General features: G+C 42.1%; 1 protein-coding gene across 1 annotated transcript; it reads left to right on the forward strand.

Annotated features, from left to right (window-relative positions):
* Positions 1 to 79: 79 nt before the first annotated feature.
* Positions 80 to 27,945, forward strand: tgfb2 (transforming growth factor, beta 2). Its single transcript, XM_066682832.1, has 7 exons — positions 80 to 1,248; positions 18,191 to 18,354; positions 22,773 to 22,905; positions 24,028 to 24,138; positions 24,472 to 24,625; positions 24,711 to 24,864; positions 25,523 to 27,945. Exons 1-7 carry the CDS (start codon positions 900 to 902, stop codon positions 25,679 to 25,681), a joined length of 1,224 nt encoding a protein of 407 aa, XP_066538929.1. The 5' UTR covers positions 80 to 899; the 3' UTR covers positions 25,682 to 27,945.

The raw sequence follows: 27,945 nt of genomic DNA on the forward strand, positions 1-27,945 counted from the left end.
GCCTCCCCCGGTAGTGTGTGCGCTGCGGTATTTACTGTGAGAGAGAGAGCGCGCGCTCCAGTGCTGCCCTGCTCTGACCGAGATGACCACAAGCTCGTGCTGAAAGAGCGCAGTGGACAGAGACGGAGAGCACGTGGTGAGGCTCGTCCAGTATAAATCTCTCCGCGGATCCGAGAGGAACACATCAGTGTGCGCGTGCACTTCGGGAGATGCGTGTGGGTGCCTGCGCGCTTCAGCACGGCGGAGCTGCGGCTCTCAGGTTCTCGGCTCGAGGCGATGGAGAGGCGCGTTAACGGCCGCTAAACGGATCGCGCGCGCTCGCTCGGTGTTTTTGATTTTGCTTTCGCTTTTTATTCCCTGGTCACTCGTCTGAAAGACGTGGGCGCGCTTCACCACGGGCTTCTACACGCGCTGACCGGGACGCGAGCGCGGGACAGTGTTTGTTTACCTACGTGTGCGCGCAATGCCCGGTGGCGCGCGTGAGCTCGAGTTCATGGCCAAGGTTCATGGGACGGTTGTGAGCGCGCGCAGCGTGGAATGATCTGTCGGTCTCCAGCAGTGCGGATTTCTTCTTCACTTTCTTCTTCATTATCATCATCATCCTCATCATAATCTTCGTCACTCTCCCTATCACCGCGTTCCCGTCGCGCGCACTGGAACAAACCGCAGGGGCACTTAGCGAGCCTTTCAGGCGCCTTTTAAGCCCCCTCCCCAAGATAAACTCACCGAACTCTTGCTCGTGCGCGATGCCCTTCTCCTCTCCGCTTTCCGCAGTGCGCCTGCTGTAACGCGCGAGACTTTTCCCGGTTCTGCTTCTGCGTTCTCCCAGAAGAAACTGTCTAGGCCGGTGCGTGTTGGCTACGGGGAACGGGGAAAGAGAGCGAGACCCAAAGCCCCCAATGATGAACGTGTACGTACTGACCGTGCTGCTCGCGCTGGACCTTGCGCCCGCGGCGCGCGGCCTGTCCACGTGCAGCACGCTGGACATGGATCAATTTATGAAGAAGCGCATCGAGGCCATTCGCGGGCAGATCCTCAGCAAGCTGAAGCTGAACAGCCCCCCGGAGCACTTCCCCGAGCCCGAGGACGTGTCGCGCGACATCATCGCCATCTACAACAGCACGCGAGACCTGCTGCAGGAGAAAGCCAACGAGCGCGCGGCCACGTGCGAGCGCCAGCGCAGCGAGGAGGAGTATTACGCCAAAGAGGTGCACAAAATCGACATGCAACCCTCCTACACCTCGGAGAGTAAGTGCCTCTCGGGCAGCACGCTGTTTCTGTTGTTGTTTTTGTTTTGAGTGGCTGCCGTGGGCTTTTTTACAGGACAGCGGAGCTTCTTGTGGAAATCTGAACTAGTTTTAATGGTTGTTGATATACAAACACAATTAAAGTTAAATTAGATTAGTCGGGCCTTGGTCAGTTTGTTTGAAATGGTCATGTTGTAGATACTGACTCTTTCAAGGCATCCTGGGCCATGTTATTATTTTCTTTTTAGTATAATCACATCTGTAATCAGTTTTCTTGTCTATCATTAATAAATAGTAAGTCAGCTACATTTATATTAGCTTTTATTACAAGTTGCCATCAGTTCAAAATTAACTATATGTTGTGGTTATATTTTTTGAGAGTTGTAAACCCCATTCCTCTTCGCTGTTGAGCCCAAAACCTTTGTTAACTTGTATGTTAACCTGCTTCTCACGGCTATTACTGTGCGTGCACACCGTAAGCGACAAAAGCGATACGGCGACCGGAAGTCATTCATTTTCAATGAGAGTTAGCGACACTAGGCAACGCGAAATAAACACAATTTCCCCCATGGAGAGATCAAGTCTGTGCACTCTCCTAAAGTTTAGTCTGTACGTTTGTCTTAAAATATCCACAAACTTCTGTACTTAGAGCTCCTGTAGCATTTTCAGAGCTGAGAAGTTAGCACAATTATAAACTGATTGAAAGAACCATTCCGGGGGGAAAGGGTGAGGGTGGGGGGTGTTGTGGCGTTGAGCACAGGCTGTAAGAGGCCACTTTCATGCTAAACCTTTTTACACAGGCCATTTCCACAACAATGTTTCAGTAATAAGACCTACTTATTTCATTAGAATCCCCCCATCCCTCCACCCCCACCCCCCATCCACTGGGATAATAAGCCACTGTGTACCTACACAGGCCTACTGTGCCCATTCATGTTTTCGGAGTCAAGGCTGTCTAAGCACAATAATAATATTCAATGGCCTTATTGTGCCATTAATTCTGAAATTGTTTTCCTCTCTCAGATCAAATGTGAGTACATGGCATGGAGGAAAAATAAATTAGGAGATATTTTATATGCCCCGAGGTATATTTTGCCTTAAATATTATCCTTGGCCCTGCCCGCTGTGTAAATACCCTAAATATGAATAGATTTGGCAAGGTGCCAGTCCCAGTCTGGAAGGCGTTTATGGGACATAAATAATACTGTGTCAACATGCAGAGAAAACAGTGGATTATTTTAAGATTCATCCTTATTCATCTGGAACTGCGAGTCTGCTGATCACATCGAGGGGAGAGGAGACTGGGAAAGTGAAGGGAGAGATCACGTTCCTCAAGAAATGTGTGCTTTGTTTTCTCAGCCATGAACAAGTGTCTGTGTCTGCTCTGCTGCGTGTAGATTAGGTGTTTACCAGCTCACATAATCTCTCTCTCTCTCTCTCTCTCTCTCTCTCTCACACACACACACACACACAAACATAGATGCAAAGGGTATCAGCCTTATTTGGTTGGGCGCCAGGAAGTCCTCAAAGGCAGCACTGCAGGGCACAACGGCACTGGAAGCCACACAAAAATACAGAGAGCGAGCGCGAGAGAGAGAGCGGGGCTCAGCCAGAGACAGAAAGCTGGCAGGGCCCGTATTATAACACTATTTAAACTAGAATGCAGGAGCATGCATATACGCTGCACTATGCTCCACTGTGCCACATGCTCCATGGAAAATTCCAGCCGGAAAGACATAGTGTTGCTGGGGTGTGGAGTGAGCTCTAGTCACCGGAGAGGCTTTCCCTGCCCTACACCCCTCTCCCCCTTCACACCCTTTCCTTCTGCCCGGTCCTCACCCAGGCCTCTCTGCCCCAAGGCCAGCCCCAATCCTCTCAGTACACCTCCTCTCTAGGCACTGATGCATATTTACCTATAGCACTGATGAACATTTTGAAGATACCCTTTCAACAAATCAGCAAATTAACATTGTCAACTGGGTCTCTGCCATATTTCTTGGAAAACACTTTCAGACATCAATATATTAATCAGTATTGTTTACAGGTGCACTATTAAAAATTGTCAATGGGCAAATGTAGCCTATTACTTCCCTGGCCATTCTTCAGAGGAATTTGATATTATTAATTTACATTACCACAAACAAAGCAGGACATGTTTAAGGTTAAGATTGGGCTTGAGGAGAGTAAGGTTTAGGGTTAGTGTTAGGGTAAGGGCTAAAATTAGGCTAGTAGTACTTACAAATCTCCACAAAATGAATGGAATCTCTGTAATGTCCCCAAAATGCATGAAAACAAACTCGTTTGTGTGTGTGTGCATGTGTATGAGAGGAGCGAGAGAGAGCAAGAGAGAGGTTTCATCCAGAGTAAATATTTTCAAAAGCAGCTGTTTTAATCTTTCATTAGGAACATTCAGCATTATCTTTTTCATGGCATTCAGCGCTCTGTGCTTCTGTGTCAGTGCTCCTTGGCAAGTGCTTGCTTATACAGTTTATTTATATAGATTATTGTATCACAATTTAGGCAAGTTCAGAGGCACAGAACCATTATATCTCATATGTCAGCTTTGTTTTGCTTTCTTGTGCATACACTAACTTATGAAATGTCCAGGAACACATGAATGCTAGGATGCTATAGTTGTGTTTACATGTTAGTAAATGTATGTGTCTTGGAGCCAAGTATAGAGCTCCCTTGTGGCAGTGTGCATAAGAACACAAGGCATCCACTGTGTGCGTACATGAACACACGGCTTGGAAATGTTTTAAGTGGCAGGCGTTTTATGGGTGTTGTGTTTTTGAGCCTTTGCTATTATATGCTCAGTTAAGAAACTGGCGAAGTTTATATTTTTACAATGTACAAATACTGTTTATATCGAAAGAAAGAGGTAGAAGTAGGTTCTTGAATGCAGTGGGAGCTCTGAAGTGGACTTCCATATAACTGAAAACAGCTACTTGAACCACTTAGAGAGCACAAAAGGCTGACATTTTTGTGGTTGTGCTAAGTAGCAGTCAAATTGTTCAATAGCTCAAATTGGAATCCTTATCAAAACTGTTTGGTGGAGTTTTATAATATCATCAATTAGCATAATAAAAATTGTAACCTAAGGCTCTAATTATAAAATCAGGTAAACAAAAACCACATGGAGTAATCTTGTAATTCACCTCTGCTTTGAGTTGGAGCCCTCCTGCTTTGCGTATAAAATCCCATTTCATTAGATTTGCCTGTTCTCACTGTTAGCCATCTCTAGTTTAATATGTGCTTTCAGTTCTAATTGACTAGAGGACTGCTGGTGCTAGAAGAATATGTTATATGCAGCTCTGGAGATGTCAATACGTGCAGCAAATCAGTTTTAGTATCAAAGAATGTTTTTTAGAAATGGTGTTATATCACTTCATTATTTTCAGAATCTTCAATATTGATCTTTACCAATACTCCAGATTTCTTCAGAGCATCAAGAAGCAGGTCATGGTGCCAACACTCCATCATCACACAGGAGCATAAATACAGCTAAAACAATAAGAAAATGAAGTGTGACATAATAAAAAAGTGCCCCACAAACACCCAGACAAACAATTCATGTCAGAGTTTTTCCCCACCTAGTTAGACATGCCCTGTAACATGTTTCTTGACGTTGACCAGTGGTAGGACAGAGTGCTCCGTTCATTTCACCACTGTCTGTTTGATGTTTAACTATAAACTGCTGCATTCTTTTTTGATATCCAGTGACAACACTGGTGTTTCATGAAAGACTGAATCTCTGTGAAATTGGTAAATAAACAAAACATACTGCCCTTTTCATGACACCAGGAACAGGTCCACGATCATTTTTCTTCTGCCTCTGCAGTCATCACTGAAGTAACTGACAGTTTTTTGACCTGCGTCCATGAAGACCTATAAATTCACAGGGACAATGATGGGTTGGCATGAAAAGTATCATTTTGCCAGGTTCCCAACCAAAATACAGCAAGAACTTATGCCATTATTTTGGCGTAATCTGACATCCTTGTCACAGCTATGTTGCAGTGTATATCGGGCACTGAATCGTCATCAGTTATCCTTAGTAATTACATTGCTACACATTTTCTGTGGCTTTGCAACACACAATATTTGTCCAAGGTTTTAGCCATTCATTCATCCAAATTTCCTCTGGAGTCAAGCATTTTTATAAGAAGTTAATATACCTTTTTTGTTGCAGGAACAGTTTCTACTCATCTGTGTCTTTTAAGTAGATGTTGGAACTCTTCAATTCACTAACAGGATTATTAGTGAGGTCAGAGTCAGATAGTGAATGATTACTTATGAATCACTATTATACAGGGTGACCAGATCTGAGATGGTGAAAAAGAGGACACGTCTCAGGGGTGGGGGGGGGTGGACGACTACTGGCGTGCAGACTGACCAATTAAATGTTTACAGAGAAGGTTATCGACCAATAACGGTAGCTCTACAGTCAGACCGTCCAATCAGAAGATTCTAGGCTACTTCACGACACTCCCTTCTCACTCAAGCGAACCAAACGGAGTAGGGGAGGGCGGGACTAGTTTGTGAATGAAACGCTTCTCGAAGTTCTATGTAAGCTCTAGAAAAACAAAATCCCGGACGTTTGTGAAATTCCGCCATGTCCGGGTAAAAGAGGACGTCTGTTCACCCTACTATTATATCACTCTAACTCATCTCTGTAAAACTGAATGGAGCACTATTGCTTCAGAGAATGCAGTTCCACTGTGGCACGGCCCAATGCTGATGACCTTTTACCGCAACTTGAGCCCATGCTTGGCATTGGTCATGGTAGCTTTTTACTAAATGATATTTTTTGGATAATCTCACCACAGAAATCATCTGGGTTTCTGAGGTTGGCAAGAATTAAACAATAATGATTCTTATTAAATAATTAATGACTCTTACCATGATACAAAGAATTAATTTGTAAATAATATAATGTGCTCTTATCTCCTCTAAGTGAAAACATGAGCATAGTTTTCTTATTTTCCAAGGTTAACTATAAAGTAGGCTTCAGTAAGGTTCATGGGCTAGCATGGACATGAGAATTCTGCCAAACAATTATGTGAAGCATTAACAACTGTATTTAAGAAATTACACGGCTCATTGACCTGTCATTTTACTGTCAGGATTTTGTCACATAGTTTATTGTGTACTGCCATAAGGAAGACTGACAAATACTTTCACTGTTGGAAAAAAAAAATCCAAAATGCTAACATTGCAGGAAAATGTTTCAGAACTTAAGCAACTTTGACCATTTCTACTGGTCCATTTTTCATGAAATATTCAGACAGTGTTAAAAAGGGCTGTGTTCATTAGAATATGAAAACACTGAGATATATGTATTTTATTGCACTATGACAACACACCATTATTTGATATCAGAGTATCTTTATCTGACAGATCTTTTAGTTTGAACAATATTCCAAATTAATCATTTAATGGTGTATTTAGTGTAGTTTGAATGAACTGACTGCTAAAGTGATGCTGAACTGCTAAGCTTCAGTGTGTGAATTAGATTCGTTTTTTACATCAGCTGAGGCCCTACTGAAGGAAATGTCAAAACTGTAACTTTGCAGATAAATGAAAACACAGTCTTAGCTTTTAACAGTACTTAGTGTGAAGATATTTTATTAATTTTATTAATTATTTTTGGGTGTGTCTGTGTGTGTGTGTGTGTGTGTGTGTGTGTGTGTGAGAGAGAGAGAGAGGGAGAGAGAGAGAGAGAGAGAGAGAGAGAGAGAGAGAGAGAGAAAGAAAGGGAGAGCTGGAGAGTTTGAAGTGTGTCAGTGTTTGTGCAGCTTCGCGAGAAAGCCCGGTGCGTGTGCATGACAGATTATGTTTAGTGACTCCAAGAGAACACTCGAACCCCTCTTTGCCTCTCCCTCTGTAAATAAACACTGTGGTGTGGAGGGGCTCTCCCAAAAACAACCCGGCACCGCCAAGTGTGCGGGACACAGGGCCAGAGAGGGAGAGAGAGAGAGATGAGCCTGTGTCTGGGGATGCCTCCACTAACACTAACTCCAGCGCATCTGTGTGATATCATTGGAAACAAATAGAGTTTGATCTCCAGCACCACGCAAGGAGCAAACGCGCATGTGATAACATTTTATTTACACAGGCCCAGGGAGCGTAATGAGAGGGAGATGCCGCCAACAACTGTATTTGATCTGGTGCTCTGCGCTCCATGGTTCATGAACTGCTCCTCCTTGGGACTAATGTGTAGCACGTTGCAGTCCGTTGGCTCTGATGTGATTCAGCAGGCTCTGCTCTGCAGCCCCGTGTCCGCTGTGTGTAATAAAGTACCGGCCTGGCCCCTCACATCTGGCCCTGACTGTATACATTTATTAAGCATATCCTCGTCACACATTTGTTTACTTTCTACAGTTACTCCCACTTATGTTTACTAAATCAAATTTCAGTATACTCTCTTTCTCTCTCTCTCTCTCTCTCTCTCTCTCTCTCTCTCTCTCTCTTGCTTTCTCTTGCTCTATCTTTCTGTCTTTCTCTCCCTAACTTTTCTGTCTATTTTTCTCCCCCTCCTCTTTTATCCTCTTTCTTCTCTTTGTTTCTCTTGCACTGCTTCAACCCCTCCCACGTTTCTGTTTCTCTCTCTCTCTCTCTCTCTCTCTCTCTCTCTCTCTCTCTCCCTCTCTCTTGCTCTCTCTCTCGCTCTCTCTCTCTTTCTTGCTCTCTCTCTCTGTCTCTCTCTCTCTCTTGCTTTCTCTCTCTCTCTCTCTCTCTCTCTCTCTCTTTCTCTGATGAGGCCGAGGACTCTGCCCCTGGGCTTCAGGGGGCTCTGCGTGATGGGGTTGTTGTTGAAAAGTGGGGCTCAGTAAACTTACGCAAGACCTGGACGTGCTGCCGCTTCTCCAGCGGCCAAGCTCTATTGCGTAACAGGGGGAGAGAGTGTAACGAGTGAGTGAGAGAGAGAGAGAGAGAGAGAGAGAGAGGGAAAGAGGGAATGAAAGTGCAAAAGAATAACAACTGTTCCTCCAAAGCTTTCATACTGTTTACAGCAAGAGCACAGGTCCCGTGTAATACGATATTCTAACGCAAGTAAAGCGTAGTGTGGGAAAGAGATCTGGAGCCCATCTATCTCTCCAGGCTCTGGAGGAGGGAGAGTGTGTCGGAGAGATGCACTGGGGTCGGGGAGCTCTATGAAGTACTGCTGAAGATGAATGGAATCTAACTTAAAGGAGGCTGCGTGAGAGAATACGCCAAGCACAGCCAGTGCTATTGTTTATCTCTATTATCTCTATTATGATTTCACCATTCAGCACACAACAGTAGATCAGACAGCGGGGCAGTCAGGAGAGAGAGAGAGAGAGAGAGAGAGAGAGAGAGAAAGAAAGAAGATGATAAACTGACATTATGAATTCAAGTCTCTAAGGTTTTTTGCAAATCAACCATGGCAACAGTTGCAGGTTTAGAAATTTGATAAAGGATTAAATCGTCTGTCTGTCTGTCTCCACTAGTTTTAATGGGGTCACTAAGACCACTATTCATTGCTGTTGCTTGTTTTCTGGTTGCCATACAACAGTCGAGAGGATCCATGTGCAACATGCCAGCAAGACAACAGTGCCTTCCACTTCGCCCATCTCTTCACTCCTTCCCCCATTATTATTATAGTGTGTGTGTGTGTGTGTGTGTGTGTGTGTGTGTGTGTGTGTGTGTGGGGCTGTTGCTGGGAAGGAATCATGTGCAGACTGACAGGACTTCGTGGATGGGGCCTTCAAAAAGCGCTGAGTATTTTTAGTTCCCAGGGATTATGTGCAGAGTTGTTTTCAATTTGCTATTGGCAGGTGAGGGTCTGGGCGGAGGCGTCTGCAGGGAATGACACAGGCGGGAGCGCTCTTCCGTCTTAAATTCTCTTTCTTTCTCTCTCTCTCTCTCTCTCTCTCTCTCTCTCTCGCTCTGTCTGTCACTCTCCCAAACTCCATCTATTTCTCCTTCTTCTCTCCAGTTTCTTCCTTTCTTTGGCTGCTTCTTCTCCCCCCACCTCTCTCTCACTCTCTCTCTCTCTCCTCGCACTCCCACTCCCACTCCTTCTGCTCTCTTTGGTAAGTCTGGATTCAGTTCCAGCAGCTCCAGGCCTTGACTCAGCCAGAAGGCTTCTCATCCTTTCTTGCCACGTAAACTAATGGAGGAATAATCCAAGCTCAGAGTGCTCCTCTACCCCTTTGACTGTCCACTCCCCCGTATGGTCACCACCCTCACCTTCTCTCTATCTCTTTCTTTCTCTCTCTCTCTTTCTTTCTCTCTCTTTCTTTCTCTCTCTCTCTCTCTCTCTCTCTCTCTGGCCTTTATACAAGTGTGCAAAGCAGAGAACAGAGTGTCCTTCTGCAAAGGAAGCAGGGGGAATCCAAGAGCATATCTTACGGAAGTGAGAAATACTCAAAAGTAGGTCAAATACTTTCCCTCCTACTCCCTGTCCTGGAGCTTTTAGCACCGTGCTACCAATATTCAGCCTCACTTTCCATTTTTCAAGCGGTAAAAATGACTGCGAGGTAGCAAACTGTTGCATCCTGCAATTGCTCAAAAAGTCATAAATCAGAGCACGTTTTTGAATCTGAAGGAACGTTTGGATGTTTTCCTTGTATTTCACTGCTTGTAACAACCAGAGCAATTAATATCTCCTCATAAATAAGATCCTTAATGTCAGCCTTTTATTGAAGCCACATGTCATGCCCTGTGTCTCCGCAGCAACTAAAACTAAAAAGTCCAAGACAATAATATACACAACAGTCTGAAAATGTGTGTGTGCTGGATTTGTATTACTATACTTGTTAAGACACAATTGCAATAACTAAAAAACCCCATCATTTTGGATTATGGCAGAATTATGTCCCAGTGCAGGCACAGTGCAAAATGTGCCTGCAACTGCAGCATGCAGCCACATTATGCAAGACTTAAGTGCTCTGTTTATTAAGACTGCAGCTTGTCAAACACTGTCAACAAGCTGGAAAATTCAGTGACAAAGAGAATGCACAGTGAGCACAAAGACTTTTAGAAAGTGTGAAATGGAAGACTTTGGGAATGTCCATTAAATGTAGAAACTGTGGCCAGAGTGAAAGTTTTTTTAATTGCAGTTGTTTAAAACATGTTTTGAATCCAATAGTAACAGAAAATACATACTTGACGGACATTGGAAAGATTTATATGGAAACTGGACCAACGACAGTGTATTTTTAAATCAGGACAGTCTGGCCCATAATGAACATCTTTTTTTATTTTATTATTATTATTTTTTTTCATCATCTGACATAGGTCGATCAGGTGTAGCCAACGAGATTTTAAACAGTGTTATTTAAATAGTCTAACTGCAGGGTTAACTGGTGATAAAGGAAGTTCCTCAGAACCTATTGCAAATTTATAACTGGTTATAAAAGCCAGAGAAAGGTCAGTGCAACCTTTACTAGAGTCCAGGCCAAGGCAAAAGAATTAAATTAGACTTATTACAGGACAAACAGAGCCCTTATCCACCACCACCCAAACCATATATCTGCTCTGCCCTTGTTAATCATGTCCAGCTCGCACACACACACACACATAAACACATGCTCACACACATACACACAAACACATGGGATATGCAAACAAACCCCAACATGTGCTCCAGTACACACTACAGCCCCAGAGGTGTCTCCGTCTAGAGTCCAGGCTCGCCACAGTATGTTTGGTTTAAATTAGGTGTTGGATTTTGGTGTTTTTGTGTACCTGTAAGTGCCCTCCTATGTGTGAGAAACCTTATCTGTATGTCATCTCATCTCTCAGTCCACTATGAGAGGCTGATGTCCTGCTTAGCAACAGCAGTTATATCTGCACACTCAAGGACAGAGAGGCCAACAGGCCGTTGTCACCGAGCAGAAAAGCAGAAAACAGGCCAGCCTTCCAGCCCCCACACTCCTGTTGAGCAGGAGAGTCTGGAGTGTGTCCATGGCACAGGAAGTGAATGTAGGGGTCAGCAGAGTGGCAAAGGACACTGCGAGCAGATTCCTGGCCTGAGTCAGGCCCATTTGGGTGCCAGAATAAATGTCTATTTAATGTAGTGCCTCAGAGATGCATGTCTTGTTTAGAGTAAACAGCTTGTCTGCCAGTATGCATGTAATCTGTGGGGAAACAAACATTATGTCATGTCCTTGTGGGTGTTTGTGTGTATGTGCAAGCTGAGAGGGTGAATGAGGAGAGTCCACCACTGAAGAGGTGTGTTGACTGGAAGCTAGCTGAGTGTAGGCTGAGTGCTGGTGGCTGATTATCAACAGACCTGCCCTGGATCTACTGCATACAGCCCTGCAGGCCAAGCAGGAAGAGGGGAGAGAGAGGCATATGTGTATACATATGTGTGTGTATGTGTGTGTGCGTTCCCCTTCAGGAAGGAAGCTTGAGTTTGATGGCTGCAAGTACAAGTTTCCTCCTGTTCATCAGAAGTGCTGCTCACTCAGGAAGCCATTCAGGATCTATTAGCCAAATGTTTGTAATGGTCTGAGATGGCGTGATTTATTAAGGCGAGCGTGAAGAGAGGGCACGTGCAAATGCCGGTATGTCCTACATGTGTAAACTTGAAATAATCTTGCACATTGTTTTGGCAATCGCGCAGATTTGCTTGATGGCATATGTGTGTGTGTCCTATATCCAGAGAGACCTGTGAAAGACCTTAGGCCAAAGGTTTGGCACAGATTTGAGTCACTGAGCAGAGGGCAACACAAAGCAGAGAAATATCCTGAATTTTTGAATGTTTACTAAAGTTTCAGATGTCAGAAAGACAAGCAGTCGTGTTGCCTTGAAGAACACTTAAGTGGATGGTTCTTTAAGGAACCATTTTTGTAAAAAAGATTTTGGTATGAAGAAGAACGCTCATAAAGATTAAAGAATACGTATCTGTATCAATTAAAGTTTTTAATTGAGCCATTTAGAAAGGTTGAAATATTACAGATTTACTTGGGTGAATGTACTGTTTCTCATGCCTTCTGAATGATTCTTGGCTTAGGACTATGTCTCTAGAAAAATCTCTTCAGTAATGGCTCTTCAATGGTTCCTCAAACCATGAGTTGTATAAAGAACTGTTGGTATGCTTTAATGATTTAGGCATGGTGAAAATGGAGCGTGGGTTGTATATATAGAGTTCTATATGGACGTTTTTAAAAGTTGTTCTATATAGCACCAAAAAACATTTTCTATCATTAGAGTTGGGCAACAAAACTTATAGAACCATATACAATGCATGCTCCTTAAATCTAATGAAATATTTTGCAATGCAAAGAATTATTTAAGCTTACAAATGGTTCTAAATTAGACACAGGATAAGATGTAAAATATCCCAGGCCAATCCATTAGAGCTTTGCATATGGTCCACCCCACTTACTACCTACATGCATCCACAACATTCCTGTAATGGCTAGGCCATTTAGATCCTAGACCAATCTGTGGACGTTGCTGTGGACGTTTATGAACTGATCAGTAACCAGCTACCAGCAACCAACAACCTAACACCGGGGCCTACACATTGGGTCCAACATAACATGTTTTTGGACCGTGGGAGGAAACTGGAGCACCTGGAGGAAACCCATTCAGACATGGGGAGACAGTCACCCAGAGCCGGGCTTGAACCCACAACCCATACTTTCTGTTGCGCCACTGTGCCGCCCTATTATTATTATTATTATTATTATTATTATTATTATTATTATTATTATTATTATAGGTGAACATTTTATTCAATATGAAGCAGAGGTGTCATGATTCATTTACAAAAATATGTCTGACAAATATATGGTAATGTTATAACTATAGGTTTATTGCAATATTTATGACAAAACATACCAAAAGCTTTGGGTGCCATGGAAGAACAAAAGGTAGTGTCTCTGATACAAGGCTGTGTAGGGGTCCTTGGTTCAGTATTCCTTCAGTACTCAGTACCAATGACGTAGATTTCCTCTTGACATTGGTGGGGACTTATTCTGTTTTTTTTTTCATTTGCATCCATGATAAAATGACAATGGCAGTTTTTTGTGCAGTTAATTTCTTAACCATGTTATTCTTAGCTACAGACCATTTTAGCCTGCTGTTATTATGATGGACTTATTTCATTTTCATCTTTGAAAAATAGCTCATGTCCACCTTCTTTTTTGCTGCCATCCTCAATTGCTTTTGACACCCATGTGTCACCCATGATGCACCTGACTCTTGCAGAGTAATACTCGCTTATGACTGAAAAGTTTTCCTTCCAGTTTTGGTGCTGCTAACAACCAAACTACAGAGACTCACATGACAGCAGGGAAAGGCACAGCCAATCAGACTGACCACATGTGTTACGGGGAGGTATGACTCGAGTAGAGAATGTGATTTAACCCTTTCTACACCTCTAGGTTAATGAGATGTTGACAGGCGATTTTTTTTTTGTTTGTTTTTTTTTGTTTGTTTGTTTTGTTTTTGGAGGGGATCAAATTATTTGTGGGCACAATTCTATAATCACTGGATATTGGTGGGGATACGTTACCTCCGTCCATGCTAACCCTACGCCCTTGCTAAGTACAGATAAATATCTGTGAAGTGTTTATCTTCTTAGTGTAGGGTTCCTCCAGTTGCTCTGGTTCCAAATACATCCAATCCAAGAACATGTTGGTAGGTTTATCGCCTATGCAAAATTGTCCAACAGGTGTGAGTGTTGGATCAGCGGGTGTCCAGAAAATTGCTGTTAAAGTGTAAGTCAAATCTGTTTGTTAGAATGTCATAATAAACGGCTTTAGCCATGCTTTTCAAAATACAGGAGAGTACAATACAATATAGTTCTGTCATTTTATTGTAATATATTTTATTTATATTTAAACATGGATTTTGATTTTGCAACATTGCACTCAACACAGCCTCACTGATTTATTCTGTATAGAACTGAATCTGATGTGGGGCATTCATCTTTGGGAATTATATTTTGTGATTTCAGTGAACTCTTTGATCAGCTCTAATGAATTAACTGGAATGTAGCTGTAACAGCCATACTCCAAATATAGAAAATGTGACTACCAGAGTCCTTATATAAGCTGCTGCTAACCACTTGTCCTTTAAAAGGAAACAGTAAACACATAGATCACCGTCGATCTGTCACTTGTAAAGCGATCATAAAATGAACATTTTAGTGCTAGTGTTACAAGCAGATGTTTGTCAGTTTGCAAATTGGCGAGCCTCAGGGCCTCAGCCAGGGCTAGCTGATGAGGACTGACTTCTGAAAGATATTTGCTTTACCTTTTTCTTCATCATACATTAAGTCTTTATTCCACATGACAGTATGAGCCCCCCAATAGCGTGAGCTCACTGCTTGATGTGACATCACTGCAGCGTGTCCTAATCCAGCTGTGAGGGTGAGTGAGCGTGTGTTCAGCCCACAGCGGCGCCAGTTGTGGTGGATCATTTACATGTCACGTTCGTATAAATCAGCGGTCGCGTGGTTTGTCTCTCCTCTTTGCTACTGAACCTCAGTAAATCGGTGGTTTGCTTACTGACTCAGCCCAAATTCCCCAGCGCATTTGAGTGTGACAGGAAAAATGGTGGTATATTAGGATTAGAGGTCTCATCATCTGTACGTGTGTGTATAGCCCTGTGACGTAATGTGTGTGTAAACATACAATGGCGTGTGTTCACCACACCACAACCCCAGAGAGAGAGAGAGAGCACGGCACTGCTGAGGCAGCTCTCAGCTCAAAGCCTCCAGTGTGGAGTCCTGCACAGCAAAGCCTTTCATAGAGGCAGGATGCTTGGGAGAAGTTTATGTAAACTGTGCTTCTTAAGTTGGCCCACTGGAAGTTTGAAGTGTGACTTTCTTCTATTGATGGATGGGAAGGAAGCTCACAAGAGCCCCGTTAGTCTTGGCCTGTCTGTCCTCCGGGTCACACAGTAAAAAGTTAGTATTGGCTCCCTGTCACCGTGATCATCCATTAGAGCAAGAGAGAGGAGGAGGGAGGGGGAAGCTAAGGAAGTGAAGAGAGGGACAAAAGAAAGATGGAGAGAGAAAATGAGAAAGAGAGAGAGGTAGAGTTGAATAAAAAGGGAGTGAGAGAGAAAGTGGTAATAAAAGAAAATAAAGAGGGAGAGAGAATATAATTGTAAAATAAAATTAAGATATATATAAATTAAGAAAGATAGAGTGTGTAAAGTGGGTGGCGCAGCAGGTAGTGTCGCAGTCACACAGCTCCAGGGACCTGGAGGTTGTGGATTCGAGTCCCGCTCCGGGTGACTGTCTGTGAGGAGTTGGTGTGTTCTCCCCGTGTCCGCGTGGGTTTCTTCCTGATTTCTTCTTGATTTATAGTTAAAAGTGCTTTGCCAAGTGATATTAATGTGGAGAATTATCAAATATGATAATTGACAACTGTCAGTTGTCATAAATATCAGCATATATATTTTAGTATGGAAGCTTGACTGTGAACTGTCAGATACAGTATAACTGTTAGTTCACAGAAGTCATTTATCATAAACTCACACTGCTCCTTTATGGCCAGTTTAACAGATGTGACACTGTGACACTACCTGCTGCACCACTGGGCCACCCATGAACCATACAACAGAGCAAAATTTTGCATAATTACAGAGAACCCTGTGATTATGCAAAAATCTTCTTCAAGTAATCAGGATTCTTTATAGAAAAACTTTCTTTATGAAAGAAACCTTGTAGAACCATAATTTTTTATGTATGTAGGGCATGGCAAGGAGAAAGATATGGCAGGGAAAACAAATATGAACATGTGATAATAACAAAGAGGATACCTAACATGACAGTGTGTCAAATTTCAGAGTCTTGTTATTTAATGAAGTACCTTGTGGAGTTTTCTAGTGACTCAATTACTCATTCACTCACTCAGTTAACTAAATGCTCAAGAAAGGAGCTTCACATCTGTGACACCTTGTGTCCTTGTTTTAACCGTTATAGTGTGTACAAAAAAAACCCAACAAATACAGTGTATTTGTCACTTTTGCATCTAAATAGCATGGCCACAAGGGACCACAAAACCAGTAAAAGTGAACCATGGCTTAGCTCAAGCAGAGCCCTGTGCAGTGTTCAACAGCTCAGGCCTCCCCCGTAATGTTGATTGCACTCCACTTCTGAATTTAATACATGGACACAGCAACCTCACTCTTTATCATCCCACACAAACTAGTTTGCCTTGATATAGCACGTCGTAAATGGTTTTCTGAAAGCTGACTCTAGGAGCAGCTGCTAAGCATTTTTTTTCATTCTCCATCTCCTCTGGACGGACGTCCTGCTTGTGTAGGCTCTTTAAACAAACCACTGCATCTCCCTAATCCCTGGCTTCTGCGCTCCCTAACAGCCATCAATTTAGGGCTTTGGGCCTTGTCCGACGTCGCTGAGCAGACTCCTGCTAAACCCACAACCGTACACATGCTCTCTTTCAGTCCCAGCGTGATAAGCACACAGCTTGCACATGGCTAGTGACACAGCTGTATTGGTATGAGTATAATCAGGCTTTGCTTTGTTCATTTGTGAACAGTTCAACTGCAGTGGAAATTCCTACATCCAAAATGTTAAAGTCCACATTAATAAAATATATATAAGACACCAGGCTGAATCATATTTAGTTTCCCAATCATCATTATGAATTTGGCCTTACTTATATATAAGTTATAAAATGCAAGGAATGGGATGGTCTGGAGCAGCTGCACATGAGCATTAGTTTAGTCTAATAATTGCTTTGAGGGGTAAGATGACCTAGCACTGGGTTGCAGAGCAGTGGATATGTGTTTTCTGAGATGGTGGGTCTACATCCAATCCATGATCATTTGAATCATCTGTCTTTTGTAAACAATGTTATCAGCGGAGATAGTTACCAGGCTTCAGAAGAAACCAAACCTATGGTAATGAGTTTTTCACAAGCCAGAAAGAAAGAGAGGAAGGTTTTGAACCTCATTCAGCTGCATACCAGACTGTAATCTGACCCATTTTGTCTTGTGACACTTTCTGAAAAATAAGTTCAAAGTGAAAGTTGGAAGTAACGGAGGTGATTCATCCTGTGTCCAACCCGTTGTTCAAATCAGTATCTTTAAGAATGGCCAGAAAATTGGTCATTATACACGTTAAACACAGAAACACTTGTACACTTGTAGTTTAAAGGCATGAGACCAAGTCATTTTTCTGTGCATCTGGCCCCTGCTTTTTCAAGCCTATCTTAGTAAACCTTTTACCCAAAAAAAACAACTATTTTCCAGAATCATGGTTATCATAGACCATAAAGTAGTGCTTTTGGCATTCGTTAGTTGTCATTAATTTGCAGAAAGATGTTTTCATCACACCATTCATGTCATGTTTGGTGTGCTGACTGGGAACACTATTGCTACACTGTGTACAAGGCCCTGTCAAAGCACACAGCAGCCACACATGGTTTAGAGTATTCTGCGAGTGTTGCTGTACTACTGGCCTCATACAGGCACCATATGGAGTGGGGCCTCACCCCAGCTGCCTCTGATTTGTTTACCAAAACATCACATTTTCAGGGATTTATTTGTGGTACGCAGGATATCATGACCCATTCATTAGCCTCTGTCAAAAACAAAAAGTCTTTATCATATCCATAATGTTCCATGTCAAAATATGTGTAACATCACGTCAGTTTTTACGTTTCAGCTCCTTCCGATATAAACTCAGATGTTATGAATCAGTTAATCCTACATTGATTCCATCATCCTCTAAGTAACCCCGACTGAATAAGCGATGAGATGTGTGCTGCAGGTGTAATCCAGAGGACTTCTGGAACGCTCAATACTGTCCAACATATGGTTCTTTCTGGAAGCCCATCGATTTGGCAGCAACTTCTGATCGTTTTTATAAAGAGCCCTGCCCAAAGCTGAGAAATGTGCTGATATTGTTTGACATCTCTGCCCTACACACCCAATGACAATAGCTATGATTTCTAATAACAAAGCTTCTCTGTGTCTTCCAGACACGATTCCTCCAAACCAGTACAACCCTTATTACAGATGGCTCAAGTTTGACGTGAGCAGCATGGAAAAGAATGCCTCCAACCTGGTGAAAGCAGAGTTGAGGATCTTCAGGCAGCAGAACCCAAAAGCCCGTGTGTCTGAGCAACGCATTGAGCTTTATCAGGTATCCCATCAGCTTTAATGCATAGATTATCACTGTTAAATCCTTGTGTCTTAGTCCTGATTGTATTTATAGAATAACACTGTTTCTCTATGGGGTCATATCTCTCTTACTAAACATTTTATTAGTTTAGCATTAAAGTATTAGTATACTTTTTAACTAAAAATAAGCAAGTACAGTTTTGGTTTAATTTTTGTGTATATTTCAGTGATATACTAAACTCAATAATACTTCAGTATACTTGGCATATACTAAATGTCTAAATATATTTGAAAGATACTTGTGATTGATGTTTTGATCAAAATCTGCTTAAGAAAAGTATGATTAAGTATTGTTGCTTTATACATAAGGTTTAGGTATATTTGGCTTTATTTTGGGGTGGAATAGCTGAGAGTAAATAGTACTTGGATGGAACTGTACACAGTGTAAACTAATTAACAGAAAAACATAAACATTTGGCTGATTTTATTGACAATATTCTTCCAATGTTTGAGTAACATGATTTCATGTCTAAGACATTTAGAACACTTTGCTTCATCATAATTTTTATCTATTTCATGTTTACTAAGGGAGCCCCCATCCACCGGTGGTGCTGTTTCACAGCATACACTTAAACTATCTGTTATTTGACCAATGAAGGGTTTTATTACAGTGATAGCATTTAACAAACAATACACAAAGCATTTATAACTTTATAAGTTTAGTTTCTTATAATTAAGGTAATTAAGTTTTAGTTAGGTATAGGGTTAGGCAAAGTTTTAAGGCTACTATTCACCATACACCATTTACAAATACCGCAAATAGTCTTTCAGTAAAATATGTATATTTTCACCAGGATACCATGTTGGGTTTGAGAATATTGTAACATATTTAATTAATATTCTAATCCCTTACAATTATAAGTGCTATATACATATGTAACAAGTAAATTATTCTGAGATTTACACAGTATACTCACACCAAATATTTAGCTAAAGTTTACGTTTAAAACTACAAATTGAGCCTATTTATTCCCAAAAATTATTGAAATAGTACATGTACACTTATACTACAAGTTCATTGCCATTAGTATACTTACTGCATAAACTGTACTTGGAAAATACTATTAAAGTTTACTTACGTTTACATGATAAAATGAATTTATGTATAGTTTTTGGCAAGGGCTACACCTGATTCTTACATGGCTATGCTTATATTATTCTTGTCTTATCTTTGTTTGCTCTGTGCAGCATTGTTTGAGTCCACTTATTATTTTACTGTATCAGAGCTTTACCCTACCCTTTGTTTCTTTAATGAATGCCTCTGTGTTCTTTGTTTCTGCTTACTTAGTGGTGTAGTGGTATCTAGAATGATTCTTATAGTGTGGCTTCTAAGGAACTTTCATCTCCCCATTTCCCCACACACATTAAATATAATTTGCTCAACTTTAATGTGTCAGTGTACATATGCATTCCAGCTCTAAGCTTGTGATGTGTCTGCTTGATTTGGTGTGTTGTCTTCTTTAGGCCATAGACAATAGTTGCCAGCTGTGCTCATGGCTAAAACTGTTATAGTTGCTATCAATTTTAAATTGTATCTGTGTTTATAGAATATGTTTTCAGGAGAAATGAATGACATGGCTATAACTTGTGATTTGATAAGCTTAAAATTCCTCTCTGCGGCCACAAGCCAAACTAAGCGGAGAGCAAAACACAGATGTATGATCAATACATCAGTTTGCGTTGTCATTGACATCCACAGAATTACTGTTGAACTTATTCACACATGAATTCAGCCTCCACAGTGTCTCCTCTTTTATATAGTCAGACTCATTTCTCCACTATTTGTGAGGTGCTAACATTTGACTACCATTAATCTGAATACTGGACATCCACATTAAAATCTCAGCACTTTCTCTTCCTCTCCTCCCTCTTTCCGTCTGTGTTCATTTACTTGCATAGAGGGGGCTGTAGACTACAGCAGGTGGGCCAGCCCATCGATCAGCTCTCTCTTTATGTGTGTATAGAGAGAAGAGTGTGGAATGCTGTGTTGTGATTTAAAGTGTGGAGGGTCTCAAGGGCTGAGTGAAAAGCCCACTGCTGTCAGACTCCCACCTGCCTTCTGCCTCCTGCCCCGCTTCTGGCCCACTCCCCACAGTGCTGTTTATGCCCAGGGGCAGCCATGGCAGGTGCAGTAAACACAGGCTAAGCTGGGATTCACTCTTGCTAAAACACAGATGATGATGATGATGATGTATGTAGTAGAGAAGTGCAAAGGGTGAACATGTATTCCAGGCTTGAATTCCCACACTGATGCGAGCCTGTGTGATGCTTATTCTTCCCAAAGGTTTTTCCTCTCCAAGTAGAACATATTTCAGCCTGTCGTCCTCTGGATGCTCTAACAGTAAGCAAAATAGATGGTGTATTTCAGATTAAACAAGGATGTGTCATGTTTTTTTTCACCTGTCTTACTCCTTTGCTTGTTCATACATTATCTGTTAAGTTTTTAAGGCTACCATTTCATCTAATATCATTACAGTGCAGCAGCCATGGTCTGAGGTTCACCAGAGACTTGCATTATCTCTTGCCTTATATATTGAGTTCAATATTTGAAGGGAACATCTGTGATTGTGGGGAAATGCAATTGTCTCTGGTTGTTTACATTCATAAGCTCTGTGCCTTTTAAGGTGGAACAGTGTTTTTGAGGGGGAAATGGCAATTGTTTGTACGTGGCTGATTTTTTACTTGTCTGTATGTTTTTATTCATTGTTTGAATTACAACATTTGTTTAATTTTGTAGCACTCTGCAATGCAGTTAGCCGTCTCCAGAGTTTGGGGACATTTCCACCTTAAGTGATCAGTAACAGCAAAAATAAGTCAAATTTACCCACCTATGGAGCCTGAATAGAGCAATAACCTCTTATTGGTTCATGCTTTTCAACATATGAAGTTCTCTCTGTTGTCTAAAACAACTCCAGTTGCCTCTGCCATGAGCAGAGAGAGAGAGAAAGTTTAGCATATTGGACAGAGACCGTTTGTTGGTCTGTTTACACATTTACAGACACTGGGGCTTCATAAACACATTAGATTGGACTGAAGAGCTAGTAAATGGTGAGGAAACACCTTCTGAATTTTATAAAAAGTGTTTTTTGATTACAATCATGAATGTTGTGGCGCAACTTCTGGTGTTCCTGTCCCACAGCTCCAGGGTCTCCATCTTGGGTCACTGTCTGTGAGGAGTTTGGTTGGTTCTCCCTGCACATTGGTTTCTTCCCAGTGTCCATAAACATACACTGGTAGGTGGATTGGCTTTTCAAAAAGTGGCAATAGGTATGAGTGTGTGAGTGTGTCATACCCTGTGATGGACTGGTGCCCCATCCAAAGTGTGTTCCTCCCTCTCATCCAGTGATTCTGAGCAGGATCTGGACCTACTTCGACCCTGAACATGATGAAGCATTTACAGAAAACTATTGAATAAAAACATTGTACTTAGAAAAGTTTTAACCAGAAAATAAAAGTAACTCATCCCATTAACCACATACTATTTTAATGTTCTCATAATAAGGATATATAATGTACACAACAATGTTCTCAGTCTGAATTTCCTAAAAGGAATTTCTTGTTTTCAGGTTTCTTATTACCTGTTAAATTTTTCTAATCCTTTGGTGCATCTAAACCGCAATGTGCTCATCATCATTATCTGATCGACAACAAGTTGTTACACCACTTAGGTACCACAAGCTGGCATGGCTGAAAATTCCCTCCAATAATATCTGGATGATGACGTATTTTGTTGTGATTGTGTTACTAACTATACATTGAATGTTAAAAGAACCTCTGGGTGGTTGTAAAATGACTGTACCCTTTCTTGTGGAAGGTTTGATCATAAACTACCATTAAAAGTCCAGTAAGTTGCCCCCAGAAATGTACATGTGTGTGCTTTCTCTGTGGCCTAGTGTAAGCCTCATGCCTCACGTTTGCTATGGAGGAGAGGTGAGGCAGGCCGAGCTTCTCCAAGTGTTGCAGACTGAGCAGTGTTTTACACATTAAGGAGAGCATGGTCCAATGTAAACACACAGCCATGAAGGACAGAGCAATAACAGCATGCTCCGGCCAGCATCTGTTTCCGCCAGCGCAGCTCCTCCGAGCTTTTTTCCCAGACCTGGCTAATCGATCAGGGAGCCTGTGACAGGAGAAGGAGGGGGACGAGGGGTAGAGGAGGTGGAGGATGTGTATGGGGTTGGGGGTGGGGGGTGGTCCTTCAGCAGACCTGAGCATCTGTATGGTGTATGACTGTGGCTTTAACCTCTGGGCTGAGAGCCAGTCTGAAGTGTCCAGGCAATGGGACACTGAGGGACTGGGAAAGGAAAGAAAAGAGGGGTTGGACGGGGTCCGAAGGCTTTGAGTTGTAAGTGCTAAACAGCTTCCTGTACCTCCTTCTAGTTCCTGATCCACAAGGACCCCGCGTCACCCACGCAACGCTACATCGGCAGCAAGGTTGTGCGCACCAATGCAGAGGGAGAGTGGCTGTCTTTCGACGTGACTGAGGTGGTCAGTGAATGGCTGCTACACAGAGGTAAAAAAACTAAAAGATGTTTAAGGGTGCCTCTGCATGCGTGTGAAATGAATAGAAAAAGAAAGAACTAACGTTTTACAGAACCATTTCAGTACCAGACAGTGCTTTATCCAATTATGTAATGATAAGATCAAATGTGTAGGGCTATTAAAACCTCATCATTACTGTTCCATGAGTTTGTCTCCAATAGAGGAGCAATCTCTTTAAATGTAAAAAAATTATAATTTATATATACACATGTCAGAAATATGACACAAGTTTGTAGACATATCCTTCATTAAGATTTCTTCCGAAATGAAAGATATCAATAAGGAGTGCTCCTTTTGGCTGCAGCCCCTATTCTTCCAGAGAGGCTTTCCTGTAGATATTAGATTATGTCAACATTAGCAACATCAGGTACATCCAAAGGTATATCACTTCACTTCAACTGCACTCCTTCACATTGCTGCTATATATATATATATATATATATATATATATATATATATATATATATATATATATACCCTTTAGTCTATGCTTAGCATTGGGGATGGTGACCTGCTTTCCCAGAGCCTTCCATTCTGTTGGCATTACTTGTGAATAGAGATTTTACATGCAGTGTGTGAACAGTAATGGACATATATTAAAGCAACTGAAATACCTTCAGTTCAAATGAATAGAGAACACTGTCATGGCAGAGACAAGCAGTCTTGCCCAATTTTCACCAAAATGTCCTTAAGAAATAAAAAATAACAAGCCGTCTGTCTGAAAGTAAGCCCAAGCAATATCCCGTGCATGCACACCTCATCGCCTTTATAACAAATGAGGACCATTAGGAGTCTTCCCAGTGCCAGGAGAGAGAGAGAGGGGGGGGGGGGGGGTGGAGAAAGAGAATGTTAGTCAGCATCGTTTGCATGGCTGTGATGAATCTGGGATTGGGGAGACTGGTGGCTGTGGCTGTGTGTGTGACAGGGCTGTGTGTGTGAGAGAGAGAAAGAAAAAGAGAGTGGGAGTGAGTTATCACTGTCTTACACACCCAGCATCCAGCGCCAGCTTCAGGGTGAGCTCATCAATCTGAAGTAGATTAGCTGACCTGACTGCTTTTTTTCCCTGCTTCTCTGTCCTGTTTCTCTCCCCCAGACAGAAACCATGGATTCAAGATCAGCCTGCACTGTCCCTGCTGCACATTTGTGCCATCAAATAATTACATCATCCCAAACAAGAGTGAGGAGTTGGAGGCACGCTTTGCAGGTGGGTTGGGGTGTGGGAATGCATGTGTGAATGTGTGTTTGTGCATGTGTGTGTAAAGCAGGGGGAGTGGGGAAAATCCACCATTTGTTTCTTTCAGAGTTCGGTGTATTTTTCCTTTTATGCTTTCTTCATTGGCTGCACCAGAGGATTCCAGCTCTTTAATAAGAGACCTCTGCAGATGCTCTGCATGCATTCAGCATGTTCATATTTCACACAGGCAAACCTAATCTTCCTACCTGATCAATAACATGAGCGTTAAATACACCATGTCATTGCATTAAAAATTCACTTCCTGGCTTCACTAGAATTTTTTTCGGTGGGGATATTTAACAGGGCTTGATGACAATAGGAATCCGAAGACTAAAAAAGGGCATCACAATGGACAGTCTCCGCACCTGCTGCTCATGCTGCTCCCTTCGTATCGCCTGGAGTCCCAGCACAAGAGCCACAGACAGAAACGAGCTCTAGACGCTGCTTTCTGTTCCAGGTCAGTGTCTTTTTAGACTCCAATTTTTTCCATGAGAACTGTGCTTGCATCTGGACCATCATAAATCAGCTGTTTCATTCTGCAGGAACGTCCAGGACAACTGCTGCCTGCGCTCACTCTACATCGATTTCAAGAGGGACCTTGGATGGAGGTGGATCCATGAACCCAAGGGCTACAATGCCAACTTCTGTGCTGGAGCATGTCCTTATCTCTGGAGTGCGGATACTCAACATAGTAAGGTGAGGAGAGCTGTAGTTCATGATCTAAATGGGATCAAATTAGATACAATAAGTTACTGACAACATCTGTGTTGTCCTATAGATGGTCCATAATCTACACAAAAGTGTTTGTTGTTTTTCTGTTGTTGGATAGGGTATTGGGTCAGTGATAAATTATGCAACATGGTTTAGTCTAAGTACTTAATGTATCAAAGTCTCATTCATGTACTTTAATGACAGCTGCTCAGAGATTGTACACACCTGCAGCTCTAAAGCCCCACATCACGTATTGCTGGAACTGGTTCCTTGGATTTGTGACATATGAAAACTTGACAGTCTGAATCCATGATTTTGAGATTGGCTTTGAAAAATTGTAGTCTTAAAGTAAAAAAAAAAAGATATGCTACAGCTTCTAATTTATAAACAACACCACACAGCAAAAAAATGTGCTCATCAATGGAGGATGTCTTTAAATAGAATTTTAGATTTGCTAACACTCCATAAACTTAACCAGACCACAGCAGCTACACAAATGCATTAGTGGACTGACCATAGATACATTTAATGAGGGGAAAAAAGTGCTTAATCATTTTGGTCACTGAGTGATGATACAAAATGTGTTTAATAAAATGACAATATAGATGGAGTTGCTGATGGTGTCTCCTCTGCTCTGTCTTAGGTCCTTGGTCTTTATAACACCATAAATCCAGAAGCATCAGCGTCTCCATGTTGTGTGTCTCAAGACCTGGAACCTCTTACCATCCTTTATTTCATTGGCAAGACCCCCAAAATTGAGCAGCTTTCTAGCATGATCGTCAAGTCCTGCAAATGCAGCTAGGAACTGGCTACAGCTGCATATACACACGCACATGCAGACACACATACGTGCACACACACTTACACGTACATACACACACACACACACAAATATGTTGTCATTTAAATGCAGTCACATACAGGTAGAGAAAATGCTGTGCAGACAGGGTATCATGGAATGGAGAAATATTCCTAAAACCAGCAAATGTGTTCTGACTAAATACCCCGGCACACATGCAGTCGTTGCCATGCACTTGAGTGTGTAATTGTGTGTGTGTTTGTGTGTGTGTGTGTGTGTGTGTGTGAGAGAGAGAGAGAGAGAGAGAGAGAGAGAAAGAAAGAGAGACAGAGAGAGAGTGTGTCTGTGTGTGTGTGCGTGTGTGAGTGTGTGTGTGTGTCTGTGTGTGTGTGTGTGTGTGTGTGTGTGCTTGGACAAAATGGCCTTGTCAGCACATTTCATCTCACACTTATCACACCAGGACGTGAGTATGACAAACACTGGAAGTACGTGATGCATCTACATGTGAAGCAGAAAAAAGAATCCCTCATTTCAGCAAGCAGTTACAGCAAACACTTTCTTCTCTTTGTCCTTTCTTTACATGTGCATCCCTCAAAAATGCAAGAATGTTGATTTTATTATCATTTTTGGAGCTGGATTTTGTTCTTGGAGGTTTGCCGATAAACACAAGGCCTGTTAGTGGCCATGTTCTTCCTGTCGAAAGGATACAGAGCACAAAAATGGGACCGAAAATTGCTGAACAAGAGGAGAGCAAGCTGCTTCCACAGAGCAAACATGTCCAGGACTGTGTCGCATCACTGACTGTGAGTTTAGAATGCAGCAGGTGTGGACAGTGTCCCATGTTTGGGATTATAATATTAAGAGTTGCAGGAAGGAGTAACTGTGGAGATGCTGGGAATGATGGGTAAATACGATGAAATGCGAAAGGTCAGCTCTGTTTATGCATTTCTAATACAAACCAGTCAAGAATACACACCATAGAACATACTGTATACACACCTGTCACCATTAGAAAACACTGACACACACATGAACACACACATACACGTCCGTAAAGGGCAGCAGTATTTTTAGGAAGGGCCTAAAGAAGGACACAAAGCACCAACCGGACATTTTATCAGTTCCCTTTAGGTTTCTTTTGGGGAATTTCTGTGAAGGAAAGCAAGTCAGTTGTACATCTGTGTATCACCCCTTATTGATCAGGTACAGTGATGTCAACCTTCTACACAGTAATGAAAAATGATCACGTCTTTAGAGTAGCACAGAGAGAAGGGTCGAGGTAGGTGATGAGTTTTTGTGGAGACGAGAGGGAAGGGTATTGTGTCAGAGGAAGGGGCAGGAGGTCAGAAGAGGGATTTTGGAAGTGATCGAAGGCTTGTAGACCAGACGTCTGACATGAGGTCTGTGTCTCGCCATAGTAACGGGGGTCAGTAAAAGATGAGCACATCCAGCTGAGCCTGTTTCAATTTGCGACTAGAATGGGTCCAGGAGGCCACTTCTTACATTTCTACTGGACGCGCCAACAGGAAACTTTCTCAGATCATAGAGAAAAGCCCTTATTTTATTTGTGATTTTATTTCCCATTTCAGAGGAACAGAAATGTTTTGATACAACGAATTGCACTGACTGTATTTTACTTCTACCTTTTTATTTGTAACTTTTGTTTGTCCATTTTTGTTTGTTTTAATTTTGTAGTCGTTGCCTCCCCCCTATGTGAGACAATTGTTAAAATGATGTTAGTGACAGGACAGGATGTGGTTTCTCAGTAGAAACTGTCCTTTCACACAGTTTTGGGCCAGGGAACCAAGAAAAATCCATATGATCAATGTAGAGCCATCATTTTGCACCAACCCCTCATGATACATAGGTGACACAATATCCTCCCTTTAGTACCAGTGGACTTTTCCAAGACACAGGACACAAGAGGAGGCACCAGCGTTGTCACATTAGAGCAGGGGTTCTGCAGCCCATCCTCCAAAAGTCCTGACCAGTCCACCTTATCATTCAAATTGCAATTCCAAATAGTACATTTGAGCCAGATATGGAAGGGCTGTAGAACACAAGCCTGGCTTAGATATGGAACGATGTGGGAAGGACTGGCTGGGGGTCCTCAAGGACCAGATCAGTGACCTCTGTGTTAGAGCTGTTTATTGTTATTGTTGTTTATGATGATGATGATACTGATGCTGATGTTGTTGACCCACTATGATGTATTATAACACATTATTGTTGTGGTGCTCTAGTGGTAAATAAATTATTTAAGTTAC

Source organism: Hoplias malabaricus, chromosome 10, assembly GCF_029633855.1.
Source record: "Hoplias malabaricus isolate fHopMal1 chromosome 10, fHopMal1.hap1, whole genome shotgun sequence".
Classification (NCBI taxonomy): domain Eukaryota; kingdom Metazoa; phylum Chordata; class Actinopteri; order Characiformes; family Erythrinidae; genus Hoplias; species Hoplias malabaricus.

Excerpts from the sequence above, each read along its gene's own strand:
- tgfb2 (XM_066682832.1), top strand. The coding sequence starts at position 900 with ATGATGAACGTGTACGTACTGACCGTGCTGCTCGCGCTGGACCTTGCG. Across the intron at positions 1,249-18,190 it reads ACCCTCCTACACCTCGGAGA|ACACGATTCCTCCAAACCAG; the intron begins GTAAGTGCCTCT and ends TGTGTCTTCCAG. Across the intron at positions 18,355-22,772 it reads AACGCATTGAGCTTTATCAG|TTCCTGATCCACAAGGACCC; the intron begins GTATCCCATCAG and ends ACCTCCTTCTAG.